Raw genomic sequence first — 13,641 nt, forward strand, 5'->3', positions numbered from 1 at the left:
GAATTTCATAAATTTTAAAGGGCTTAGAACAATATCTGATCCAGTAGACACTCAGTGAACGCCAACTCTTTGATTATTACTACATTCCCAAGCTCGGGACTAAAGGCTCTCAGAGCTGGAGAAGATTGTACAAAGGGTGAAATGCCACCCCTTCCATGGTACTGTCATTTGAGGGGTGGATAGGAATCATCAGCCAGTGACTGATGAGAGAGGGCTGTGTGGGAAGACAGGTGCTTCCATGACTGTGTGATCACAGTCAGGCTCACTCACCTCCAACCCCACCTCAGCAGACAGGGAGCCAGGCTTCACGTTACTGATGAAGATGCCAGGTTTCTGGGTGGGGCCGCTGGAAATGCTGTGGGAGAGATGGGAAATGCTGGTGAGCCTCTGCCTTCAGCGCTTACTCTTTCTCAATGTCTTGCCCCTCTGCCTGTGTGTCCATTGCTCCAGCCCCTCAGGACACAGGTCACTCATGAGCTCAGTACCCAAGGCTCTACCTGTGGCAATAGCCACAGACAACTACTTGTAATCCTCCCTGCCCCTGCCCAACCCCTTACCTAGTACATCACATATGCTGTTTCTTTTTCTAGCACTTTCCTATTCTTTCCTTAGGACTCAAATGACATCTTCTCTCCAAGGTTTTAACTAAACTCCTCTTCTATCCTGAGACTAAGGTAGTTGTCCCCTTCTCAGTGTTCCTAAAACACCTATAGCGAGGGTGGCACTTGTACTATTGCTCTCCTCTCCCAGATCAGTGGCAGACATCACTAATCGATCACAGCACTCTTTCCCACCAAGCCTAGATACCGCCTGAGAGTTTCTTTTCAAAATAGCACACCAAAAAGGGAAATCTGTAATATTTAAAAAAAAAAAAAAAAAACCCAACCCCCCCCCCCCAAAAAAAAAACAAAATAGCACACCAGGCAGCCACCACTAACTGATTAGAGGTAGCACATGATTGGAAACCTATTTGCCATCCATGATGCAGAATACAGTTCCATTAGCATCCTTGTCACTCTATACTATATTTATATGGCTGGCTTTAATATTAGGCTGCAATCTCTTAGAAAGGAGGGACTTTTTATCACTTACTTGGCGGAAAAGTATTGAGTAAATGTGAATGAATGGAAACAATAAGAACGACTTAAATAATAATAGCTAATATTTACCAACTGCTTATTATTTGCCAGGCACTAAGCTTGGTACTTTACTTCTGTCATCTCATTCCTCCTTACAATGTGGATTTTACTATCCTCAATTTATAGAGGGAGAAACTGAGGCTCAGAGTGGTTAAGTAACTAGTCCAAGGTTCTGGAGCTCATAGGTGCCAGAGCAGGGGCTGACCACTGGATTGATGACTGTAGCACCTGCGTGCTTAATAAGGGTATGTTGTGTGACCTAATGCCTGTTTGCAATTCCCTGCCTCTTAAGGAAGCCCACAAGGTCATAAGTGACAAGGGAACAGTGACAGAGATGACCAGCAGGACAGGCTTCCTTTATAGTGACTCGAGGGTCCACCAAAGAAACATGGCTCCTTCTTTGGGCCTCAGTTTCCTCATCTGTAAAATGGGCCTGTTAAGAGCTGTCCCCCTGGCCTTATAGGGCTGTTGTGAAGCTCAGAGGGGAAATTAGGCACCAAGATGTATCATCACCAGTGGATGAAAGTTTCCTCAGAAGCATCAGTGAGAAAAGGGAGAGGTGTTAGGGGCCTACTGCGGTCTGCGGGCGTGAGTGAGCCCTGCCCACCTGCAGCCAAGGCCCCGGGAGCCCACCAGGCTGATGAAGACCTTCTTCTCCTTGTTTTCCCGACTCCCTGGGAAGCCCATGATGTTCCGCCCGCCCTGGAGGAAAGAGAATAAGGGTCACTAGGTGTCACGTGTGTGCAAATGGCCAATTGAGCTCATAAGCACTATTGTCCCCACGTGAGCCAGACGGCCATTCTGTTCCTGGGGAGAGGTGTCTCTGGGCTCAGCTGAGGGCCCATCACCCACAGGAGCTTTCCAGATGTGCTGGGGACCTGTGTGAAGCCACTGAGGGCACATCCCTAGAGAAAGCCCCCTTTCAGGACCGGCTGCTCCTCCCTGAAATTCCAGCCAGACCCCATCACTGGTGGTCCCGGCACTTACCTCAGATCCTGACACAAACTGATCCACATACTGCCATTTGAGGGGCTCATCAGGAGAGCTGATGGGAAGGGAATGGAGAAGGGGGGTCATTAAAGAGAGATGTTTGAGGGACCAGGCCCCAAGTCCAGATCGGCCTCATCTGGAGCCCCAGTCACTGCTGGCCCAGGGGCAGTGCTGGCCTGTGGGAAGGCAGACCCCAGGGCTGATCCCAGGACCCTGAGCCCACAGGGAAGAGTCTGCCTGCAGAGGAGGGTTCTGCTTACCTCTTCACAGGGATCAGGCCGATGTCTGTGGGAGAAAGGCATGGGGGTTAGCATGGCTCCTCTGCCTTCCCTTCCTCCCCCAGGAGCTGATTGCCTGCTGCCTACCCCACCCTACACCACCATCAGCACCACCTCCTGACCCTGCCCTCTGGCCTCACTCACGTCTCACTTTGATGGACACGGTCTTCTTGGTGCGGATGAGGTTGATGACCTCCTCATGGGTGCACGAGGAGATGGAATACCCATTGATCCGGACGATCTCGTCCCCTACCTTGGCCACAGACAGAGGGAACAGGCACCAGGTTGAGGGCGAGTCGGGCAGGTGGGCAGGCTCACTGTCAGATGCCCCGGGCCTGCTCTCCAGGAAAGAGGATGAGGCCCTGCTTCCCTGGGGAGAAACCTTGATATATGCCCTAGGGCCCCATCACAACCAACCCACCCTCAGACAGCCCGAGGGATCCCAGGACGGTGGCACTTCCAAGCAGTTTTTCTGCCACCCCATTTTACAGATGGGGAGACCAAGATGGTGGGGGAGGGCGCAGAGAGTGGGTAGCAGAGCTGGGAGTAAAACTCAAGACTCTGTACCCTCACTCTGGTGTCTCTTTTACTCCATTGGGGCACCAACAGGTTTCAGAATCCATCCAGACGGCGACCTTTCACCCAGATTCAAGCAGCTCTTCCCTGGCCTTTGTCCCATCCCGCCCCAAGGAGCAGGCTTCCCCGCAACACCTGAATGCAGTCTGGGTGGGGCACTTCCTGACTCAAGCGCACATCACTGACACACACGATCTCTCTTTTTCCATTCAATGCAAACTTGATGGACATTTAATCTGCCACAGCCCTGACCTCTGAATTCCCATTCTGGGCGTGAGCAAATAACAGCAACACAAGGCTTTGGCATCAGATATCCTGGGTTCAAACCCCTGCTCTTATTCTTATTAGCTGTGTGACCTTGGGCGAGTCTACTGAACTTTCTGAACATGTTTCCCTCATCTGTAAAATGGGGAAATGCTGTGGTTGCTGTGAAAATATATGTGTAAAGCCAGCCAGCGCCTGGCACCCCACAAATAATAAATACATGGCTGTTATTGTTATTAGCTGAGCCTGAGCTCTAAATATTCTGATTAGATCCCTCTTCTCAGGATTTAAGTCTTGTTAGATTGGGAGAGATGGGGGCTCAGATGCCTGCAGGGCCAGTCCTGGATACAGATCTGTGGTGAGACTGCCCCCCACTGGACACTGCCTTGAACACCTCCAAGTACCTTGGCCCTGGGCATCAGGCCTGAAGCTCCTCGTTTAATAAAGGCAGGGCTAGAAGGAGCCTCAGACATCAACTGAGTCCCAGGGAGTGATGTTTTGTCCAAGGTCACATAGCCATTAGCTATAAAACAGGGACTGGATCCTGGATAGCCCTCTCCAGCCTGAAGCCAGCGCAGGTGAGTTGGGTGCTTAGCTCACACCACATGTGCTGACCCTTTGGAGACTTGCTGACTCTCTAGGGCCTGGGGGCTGGGCAGGCAGACAGCTTTTGAGGGAGTGTCAACTCCTACCTTCTACAGCACCGCCACAGAGACACCTTCTCACTGTTGCCACCTGAACGCTTCTTTTCCACACCTGGAGACACACCCTAACTTTCTTCCGGGCCTGACAGGAGTGGCAAGGGGTTCAAAAAGGTGCCATAATGAAGGATCCACTGAAGAGCTGTCTAGTTTTCTGTGGCCATCTCCTGTAAGAACAGCTACTAGCTCCTGCACCCACTTTATACAATTCTGCATTTCTGTTAACCAGATGAGGAAATGGAGGCTCAGAGAGGTGAAGTCACTTGCTTAAGGTCACCCAGCCAGAAAACAGTGTTGCTGGGATTTGAGTAAGGTTTCCCTGACAGACCACAAGTGTTGTCCCTTGTGCGTGTGGAAGCAGAAAAGCAGGGCGGCCAAGCCTGCTGCAGTTCCCTGTGTTCTTGCCCTCTCTGGATCCTTGCCACTTGTCAGAGCCCTCAAGTCCCACAGAAAAGGCAGGCATTTTTCTGTCCACTTTATAGCTAGGACAACCAAGGCATGCAGAATCATTCTCCAGCCCTGGACCATACAGCGAGTTGTGCAGCACAAGACCACCGTTAAGTTCAAATAGGATACACTTGAAAAAAAGATCTAAAATATCTCCAGTAGGGGGATAAGAACAGAGAGATGGGGTTCCAGGGCTAGGTTCCATTGGTGGGTCCAAGCCCCCCAACCCAGGGGCCCAGCCTCACAGGTCAGATCAGCAGGGCCTTCAGTCCAGCCAGGCTGTGTCTGAACATGCCCCTCCCCTGCTTTCCAGAATCTTCCTCCAGCCCCACTCAGGCATGAGAACTCCTTAGAAACATGAACCCAGACAGGTGAATGGATGGAGACATTTCCCCCAGTGCCTCTGAGTGAAGTTCTCTGTCTTGTTCCTAAAGGGAACCTGCCCAGGACCCCAGTGAGAATGATTCCCACACAGCCTCCGGCTCAGGTTGCTGGATCAGCTTTCCTCTCGCTCTTGCTCCCGCATGGAGCCCTGCAAAAGGCCCTTTGTGCAAAGGTCACAGTGAAATGACGATCTGAGGGACAGCGGCACAATGGAGAGATGAGCCCGTCAGCCCGAGAAAGGGTCGATAATTCATAAGCCTGAGAAATAGGCGGGAAGATAAAGCTCTGCTTCATGAATATGCCCGAATGCCCCCGATCATGGAGGCATCGTTGAGAAGTGCTTGTCCTACAAGGAAAGCTTGCTCTGGAAAAAAGAAGGCCTCTGCTGACGCCAGGAGAGGAGCTCATTATGCTTTCTCTCTGGCTGCATTTCTGGGCTGGAAAATGTGCCACACAGGAGGGGAATAATGAAGTGGCTGAAATTTCAGACGTCCCCGGCGAGCCGTGAGACAGGGATTTAGAACAAAGCGGTGTCTGTCAGCTCCCAATTTTCACCTCCCACTCCACGGTGTCTTGTACCCTTCGCCTGCGGGCCCCTGAAGCCCCTGGCTTGGCCGCCCAGATTGGGGTGTTGATAGCAAAAGTGCTGGAAGTTCTGGGAGGGGGTAGGAGAGCCTCTTTTATCTGGCCATACAAAAACACAGCTCTGGGCTCCAGCAGGAGGAGACCTGGAGGTCTGCCCATCTCTGCTTAGACACTGAGGTGTGGGGATCTGAGGGGAGGGCTGGGGTGCTGAAGAGAGATCCCTGGGCTTGGCAGTCAAGAGACCTGGGTTCAAATCCTGGCTCTGCCACTTGCTGGCTGTGACTCATCAAGACTAAGCCTCTATCAGCTCTGTAAATGGGATGATACAGCCAAGGCCTGTAATGAAGGTTGGTTTGAGCATGTTACCTGGCACATTCTAGGTGTTTATTCAGTCTCCCTCTCTACTTACCTAACAAGCACAGAGCACTATGCGCCAGGCACTGCACTGTTATAAGTACTTTATAATATGAATTCACTTATTCCTCATAACAACCTGATGAGGTGGATAGTATCATCACCACCCGCATTTTACAGATGAGGAAACTGAGGCATGGGGTTAAGTGTCTTCACCAATCACATTGCTAATGGAGAGCAAAGCCAGGAAATCAGGATACTGCACCAGGATTTCCTTTTCCTCCCAGTTAAAGCTACATGCCCGAAGCTTCAGGTGTCAGGACATAACTAGGAAGTAGAGGAGGTGCGGGGCATTGCGGCAGCAGCAGGTGGGAGCCATGGTCCCAACATGACTCAAGAAAACAGGCAATTGCGCCCTGGCCTGTGTGTCTGAGTGGTTAGAGCATTAGCCCGAGCACTGAAGGGTCTTGGGTTCCATTCCTGGTCAAGGGCAAGTACCTGGGTTCCAGGTTTGCTCCCTGGCCCTGGTCAGGGCACGTACGGGAAGCAATCAGTTGATGTGTCTCTCTCACATCGATGTTTCTCTCTCCCTCTCCCTCTCTCTTCCTCTCCCCCCCCCCCACCTCCCTCCTTCCACTCTCTGGAAAGCAATGGAAAAAACACCTGTATGTGATGATTAAGAGAAACAATCAACCAACAAAACAGGCAATTGCCTGAGGAAAATCTATCATCCTCTCCCAAAGTCTCAGAAAGGCGAGGCGACCATGATATGCCACATAGCCTGGTGAGTGAGAGGGAGGCAGGATGCCTGAGGACTCTGCTTGCTCACCTGAAGCCCAACGCTGTCTGCCTGCCCGCCTTTGATGAGGTGGGAGATGAAGAGCCCGCAGCCGAACTCGAGCCCTCCACGCACGCTGAGGCCGAGGCCTTCGGGGTGCAAACGGTCCAGACGCACCTCCTTCAGCTTCCTGCATAGGAGAGGTCAGTGATGGCCCAGCTCTGGCCTGACCACCAGGGCTGCCCCATCCATTGGTGAGTGGTCTTGTCCATCCCAGAGTGACCTCGCCCACCCCCTGCCTTTAGCCTGGGGGCTCCCTCCGCACCTGGATCGCCGCGGTGTCAGCTGGTCATACTCCACCTGGTGCTTCAACGGGATCAGAGGCCTGATGGCGTCAAACAGTGGCAGGCGGCTGGGCTCGTTGATGACCAGCTTGAGGTCTCCCACAAGCACAACCACATCCATGGTCCTGCAGAGACAAGGGGGACACCTGGAGCCTTACCCATGACCATGACTTCCAAGACCCAAAGAGTCCCAGAGAAAGCAGTCCTGGGCTGGGTCCCCAGCTACTGGGCCCAGGAGGTGAACTCTCCTGAGAAGCCCAGTGCCCCTAACTCTGGGCTAGCCAGGATGTCTCAGAAGAGCTTTGTTTTCTCATGTAAGTATCACAAGGAAACTGGGGAGGTAGGGATTATTAACCCATTTTGCAAATGAAATCAAGTCAGGATTCAAACTCCACTCAGATCTGAAGCCCAGGATCTCTCCAGACAGGAAATCTCTGTGAGATGGTGGGGACCCCTCCCCCCAGTCTCCCACTTCTGATCTGTAGCTAAACTCTGTAAATTCTACCTTCACTATATCTCTCACATGCCTTCTCCTCACACTATTCAGGCCCTCAGTGTCTCCAGCCTACATCTCTCCAGTTATCTGCCAACTTGCTCACTCTCATCTAATCTTTTTTTTTTTTTTTTTTAAATATATCTTTATTGATTTCAGAGAGAGGAAAGGAGAGGGAGAGAGAGAGAGAGAGAAACATCAATGATGAGAGAGTCATTGATCGAGCCCGCAACCCGGGCATGTGCCCTGACTGGGAATCGAACCCTGATCTCCTGGATCCTAGGTCTATGCTCAACCCCTGAGCCATGCCCAGCCGGGCACTCTCATCTAATCTTTCCTAAATATAAGTCACTCCTCTTTTCAAAACCCTTTGATGGCTCCCCACTGCCCAGAGGACACAATCCATTCTCCCTGGCAGCCTCAGGGCCTCCCTGACCTTCTCCATGGACCTGCTCCAGGCCCGTGGCTGTTTATGGTCTCCATGAGCCCCTGCTCTACTCCCCCAGGTTACTTGTCACTTCCCAGTCATGCCTGTGCTTTCACATCTTCGTCTCGTGTCTGCTAATGGTGATCCTTCATCCTGGAATGTCCTTCCTTGATATTTCCACCTACCAAAGTCCTTCTTACCCTTCAAACCCATGATTTTTGGTCCTTTCCCCCATGATTAGAAAGGAAAACTCCCTTTCTTCACATCTTGCTTTTAATTATATTTAGAAGTTATTTTACTGTAATTTATATTAGAGTTTTTTGTGTTTGCAGTGTCTGCCCACCTCCCCTCTCTAGGTCATGAGTTAGTTAAGGAGAGAAAGCAGATCTTACTCATTACCAGAGCCTGCATTATGCCCACCAAGTGGCAGGAGCTTATAAATGTATGCTGAATGAATGAAAAAGCAGGTGGGTGATAAGAGACACCTGACGCAGGTGCTGGGACCAGCTGGCATTTCCTGTCCATTTTCAGCAGTCACACCCTATTGAATGTATCTGGCTATTTGACAGCCTCCCCCATCATATTGTGAGCAACCAGTCTGTCATGTTCACATGTGTGCCCCAGCCCCTAGTACAGAGCTACACATAGAGTGTTTGTGCAAATATTTGCCAAGACAAGTGAATGGCATGTCCATTTGGTTCCCAGGAACCTTGAGCATCTGTCCCACCCTTGAGCTCCCCAGGATGGGATGGGGAAGTCCTCCTGTCTCAGAACAACCCATCCCAGGGCTCCCTACAGATAGAACTACCCCAGTGGTCCGCAGGAGCTAGGCTCAGCACACTTACTGGTGGTACATCCGCAGCACATCATAGAGATAGTCCTTCTCGGCGTCATTTTCAATCAGAAAATCCACCTAGAAAACCCAAGAGCAGAATTACAGGCCCAGGCCCAGCACCCCCATAGAAAATACCAGGGAGGGGGAAACCACCACTGGAGACCTCCTCAGCATCTCCTCAGGGCTGGGGTTGTGAGGAGAGGAGGAAAGCCACAGGCCAGGCTGGCCCTCTCACCCCAGCATATCACATGCATGGCCATAGGAGCACCTCTGCACATCCAGATGTGGCAGGCCAAGCCTCGCCCCAGGTGGGTGCACACGCATCTGCACACGAGAACAATACACCCCATGACAGCAGTGCTGCGTGTTCAGTGTCCAGAGTGACAACAGTGTTGGCTCCCTGGTCTTACCTGATGGTGGCTGTAGTGCCGGATGACTGCTTTCAGAAAGGATTTGGGCCATTCGCTCAGGTAGCACATCCCACCCGCTGGAAGCACCCCACCACTGAGTTCTTCCGTGTCATCAATGCCAGGGGCAACTCCACCCTGTCCCTTCCTGGCCTAAGCTTGGTTGGCACTGACTTCTGGCCACTCCTTCCCCTCCCCAGGTCCCTGAGTGCCCCCCCCCCAGGGGTAGAGTCAAGTTACATTATTTCATCTTTGCTGACGTCAATGGCTGGGACTCCAAGGTCAGGGTCAGGAGCTGTTTCATTAGCATCTCAGTCCCAGGGAAGCTGGGGGACCAGGAGCCTTGAACTCCACTCCCTGGGACAGCTCAGTGTGAATCTCTACACACTGTATCCTTGGCTCCTCTTCAGCCCAAGACTGAGTAAGAGAGCAAGGTTAGAGACTCAAGGGATCACTGTTGGTCCAGGGTGGTACTAAATCGTAGGGTGGTAGCCAGGGATCTTGCACATAACACATAAATGGGCACCTCCCAAGCTCATCTCTATGAAGGCACCGCCTGTACTCTCTCTCCGCCTCTGCCTGGGCCTGTATGAGAGGGATGAGAGACCTCCTGAGATAGGCCTGGACTGCCCACATTTCTTTGTGGTGGAGGAATCTAAGCAGAAAACAATTCTAAACTCCCCTAGGATCAAAGGCCAGAATTATCTTGATAAATTGGATCATATCACTGGCTTGCTTAATAGCTTCCCATTTTACTTAAAATAAAATCCAAATTCTTCATCTTGACTTATCAAAGCCCAACTTCATCTCCTGCCACTAGTCCTGGTTACACAGGCCTCCAATTAGTGCCTCCTATGGTCCACACTTGCTTTAGCCTCAAGGCCTTGGCATGTACTGTTCTCTCTGCCTAGATTGCTTCCCCTTTCCCTGCATCGCTGGCTTCCTTCTCAGGAAGGTCTTCCTGCTCACTTACCCAAACAGAACCCATTCCAGCCCCCAGAGATGCTCTAATTCCTTCATTAGAGCAGTCACAATTTGTAATTCAAGGCATCCTTTTTTTGTGAATTGGTTTCTTTCATCAGACAGAAAACCCCATGATGGCAAGCATGAGGTCCATTTGTTCTAAATGCCTTGTGCTTAATGCATCCGTAAGTGGCCAATAAATAAATTTAGAATGGATTTGTCCACCGCTTCCCCCCTTCCCCCTCCTGGTATGCTCACACAGTCAGATGGGAGGAAGGGAATCATGGGAACAGAAGGGGAAGGGCAATAATTTTTGCAGAGCTTTGATTCTGGAGCTTTTCTTGGCTTCCATTTGTTTATCTCACAGCTGTATGAGACCAATAGTCTCACACCATTTTGCAGATGAGGAAACTGAAGGTCAGAGAGGTTAAGTCAACTCACCCAAGGTCCCAGTTAATAAGAGACAGAGCTAAGATTTGAACCCTGGTCTATCTGATTCCAAAGCCCACACTCTTGCTACTGTAGCACTGTGTGAGTGAGTCAGGCCTTCCGGGGGAAAACTCCAGGGCCTCTTTAGGCCAAAATTTTCAAGCCTTTGCTCTCAAGAAGTTCTTCCTTATGTACAATCCCCATCTCTTTCCTCTGCACTGCTGAGAAACCCTTTTGACTTGGTCCATAATGAGCAAGAAAACAAAACATCTATTGAATGACTCTGAACCATGGATGTTCTGCTCTCCAAGGGGAGCATAAAAATTCCATCTGCTCTGGTTGGAGTGAGAACATTATGACCAAAGAAGGGCTTAGCCCCACTCCAGCCATGGGGGCTCATGAGAGAAAGGATAGGAGAGAGAATCTCTTGCTGGCTGAGGCCTTAAGGCTGACCCTCTCTCCCACCCCTCCTTGCAGAAATGCCTCTCGCTGTCCTCAGTAGGCAGCATTTATGCATTGAGTAAAAAGGGGGAGTAGAAGACAAAAGCAATTTCCAACATTACAGCCTAGGATTCTGCCTTCCCAGATAAGCACAGGTCACCTGGAGATGGTCCTTGTGGACAGGAGCCTATTTCTGGGTGTCAGTCCTAATAGGCAACCGTCCAATGCTGACCACTGCATCCAGAGGCCTCCACCCACAAATCACATCCTACCAGTCTCCTGAAGCAGCTGCAAAGTTCAGCTCTTCAGCTTGATGTCCACTCACTTTCACCAGTTAGGTCACTTAAATCCTGGTCTTGAGTTTTGCCCTGACCTGCTTCTCCAGGGTCATCTCCTCCATTTCCTAAGTAGGACTCAGGCTGCTGTGGAAAAGACCCTTTCCCAAAACACTGGAACCTCCCCATCCTCACTCAGAATGATCCATCTACCTCTATCATTTCAATGCATCCATTCAAAAAATTATCCATGTAGCATAACAGCTGGGAAACACATATGGTTTATGTGGAATGCTCTTTAAATACAAATCTAAGTGATAAATCAACATGGAGGTCTTGTCGCTACTCATCTGGAAATGTCTCTGCTTTGTTTTCGGACCACACCCAAGTGACAACACACTCACACCTTACTCTTTGGACTTTAAAAGGCACTGAGAAAGACAACTGAGAAAGATGGAACTTTCTCTGGAAGCCTCTCAGGCAGTAATGTCACCACCATAATTCAAATCTCACTTTTTATTTTTATTTATTTATTTCTTTTTTCTTTCATGTTTACTCTTTAAAAAAAAATTTTTTTTTATTGTTCAAAATATTACAGATGTTCCTTTTTCTTCCCACTGACCCTTTCCACCCCAACCCCACACCCCTCCCCAGTCCCTCACCACACTATTGTCTCTGTCCTTCGGTTATGTATATATGCAAATAAATTCTTTGGTTAATCTCTCTCCACCCACCCACTCACCTTTTAAATAATTAAAAAAAGTTATGTGGTATCCCCTCCTCCTGGAGTCTGGATTCTAGCAAACTCAGGAGGATCTGTCCAGCAGCGGTCCAAAGATCAGCTTCAGAGCATCTGCTCTCGGACACTTTGTGGCATCTCCCGATACCTTGCGCTCAGGTACGTGTAAAATACCTGCACTCGGTGCTGTGCACGCAGGTGCCCAGTGCTCAGTGGTGTTTACTGAATGACAAATGAATTCAGCTGCTTTAGTCTGGAGCTTTCCTTCCAACCTCTTGGCCCAATCCTGGGTGACCACCTCCCCATCACTCCTCAGCACACACCTGCCAAAGCCTTCTGGATCTCTCTCTTCTTAGCTCGTTTCAGTTTGTCACAGAAGAGTAAGTCCCAGACCCACACAAGATGGACTGTCCTCCCTCCTCTCCCATGAACCCTACCTTCATTTAAGGGGGGTGCAAACCCCTTCTTCTAGAGTCTTTCCTGACCATGTACAGCCCAGAGCCTCCTCAAGAGCCTCCCAGCCTGAGGCCCTTTTTGCCCAGCTCCCTCATTCAGGGCAGACTCTATTAACTGACTGCTCACCACATCTGACCGAGAAAGTTTACATGTACTGTCTTTACATATAGACAATGCTTTGAGGTGGATGAACAATATTACATATCCCCATTTCACAGATGAGTAAATAGGGGCTCAGAGAAGTGGCAGAGCTGAGACTTCACCCTATGTCTGTTAGCTTCAAAACCTCTGCTTTTTTAAAACCACCACGTGGCATCCATTTACCAGATACAACCTTTTCTGTATGCATTTGTCTAATACACATTTATTGAGCACCTACTGTGTATAAGACACCATGTTTTCTTTCTCCAGCTAGATTTAAAAAGCTTTTCCTTTCCTTAGAGTCCCTCTTGATAATGGGCACAGAAGTCCTAAAGGAGCCCACCATCTACAAATAACTGTTGGGGGGTCTCTTTATCACATCACACCCCCCCCCCCCACTGACCTTGCATCTGGTCCCCTCTGCCTAACATCAGCATTCTCTACTGGTTCTGTGCTTTAGGCCTATATGGCAGGAAGAAGAGGGAGTCCAGGCCCCTTGTCTGGGGCATGAGAGGAAAATTCTAGGTCTGACCCTGGGCCCTCTTTAGCCTCATCTCCCTGCCTTCCTCTGTGTGGTCTGACCCTTCAGGACAGCCACACAGGGGAAGCACACAACCTTTAGCTCACGCAAATTCAACCCTATGTGTGCACCCAGCCAAACAGGAAAAAAGAGAGCAAGAACAAATTAAATAATGCATATTGTTCCACTCGACCTTGGGCCATGGTGGGGATTAAATGAGTGAATGCATGTAAAGTACTTAGGACAGTGCCCAGGGCTCCAAAATGTGTGCCTTCGACTACCCTGCCCTGTGTCCCAGGAAGCTTTGCTGAGCTCTCCGCCTTCAGCTTCCTGCTGAGTCCAGCAGTGGGGGTGAGGGGCTGAGGAGAAAGGGAGTGCATTCTGTTTCCAGGCTCCCACCATGCTGGATCACCTTAAGGCACATTCCCACCTGAGGCTGCAGATCCTGTCTGGGCCATGGCTGTTTGGATGTTTTAAGTCCCCCCTGTTCTGGGGACCCTCCCTACCCTCGCCTTCAGGAGCACCTGGCTTCCGGCTGCTGCCCCTCCCAGGCTGTGTTAACAAGTCTAGTTGGTTCATGTGTTCCTGCCCTTCCCTCTATGCAGTCCCTTCATAAAACTCTTTTCGGCTTCCCGTTTGGATGAGCCAGCTGCTCCCACCTGACCTTGGCTGGTC

General features: G+C 50.4%; 1 protein-coding gene across 4 annotated transcripts in view; it reads right to left on the bottom strand.

Annotated features, from left to right (window-relative positions):
- The window catches only part of USH1C (USH1 protein network component harmonin), a gene marked incomplete at its 3' end in the record, with an annotated part of 44,555 nt that overhangs the window by 25,604 nt on the left and 5,310 nt on the right, over nt 1-13,641 (bottom strand). For all 4 annotated transcript variants that reach the window (XM_081155057.1, XM_081155055.1, XM_081155058.1 and 1 more), the window contains exons 2-9: nt 8,606-8,673; nt 6,822-6,965; nt 6,548-6,686; nt 2,552-2,660; nt 2,390-2,414; nt 2,127-2,184; nt 1,747-1,841; nt 271-355 (exon numbers count right to left, since the gene is read on the bottom strand). In XM_081155057.1, coding sequence (XP_081011183.1) covers nt 271-355; nt 1,747-1,841; nt 2,127-2,184; nt 2,390-2,414; nt 2,552-2,660; nt 6,548-6,686; nt 6,822-6,965; nt 8,606-8,673 — 723 coding nt within the window. The remainder of the gene's footprint in view (nt 1-270; nt 356-1,746; nt 1,842-2,126; nt 2,185-2,389; nt 2,415-2,551; nt 2,661-6,547; nt 6,687-6,821; nt 6,966-8,605; nt 8,674-13,641) is intronic.

This window comes from Miniopterus schreibersii (genome assembly GCF_964146895.1).
Source record: "Miniopterus schreibersii genome assembly, chromosome: 12".
Classification (NCBI taxonomy): Eukaryota; Metazoa; Chordata; class Mammalia; order Chiroptera; family Miniopteridae; genus Miniopterus; species Miniopterus schreibersii.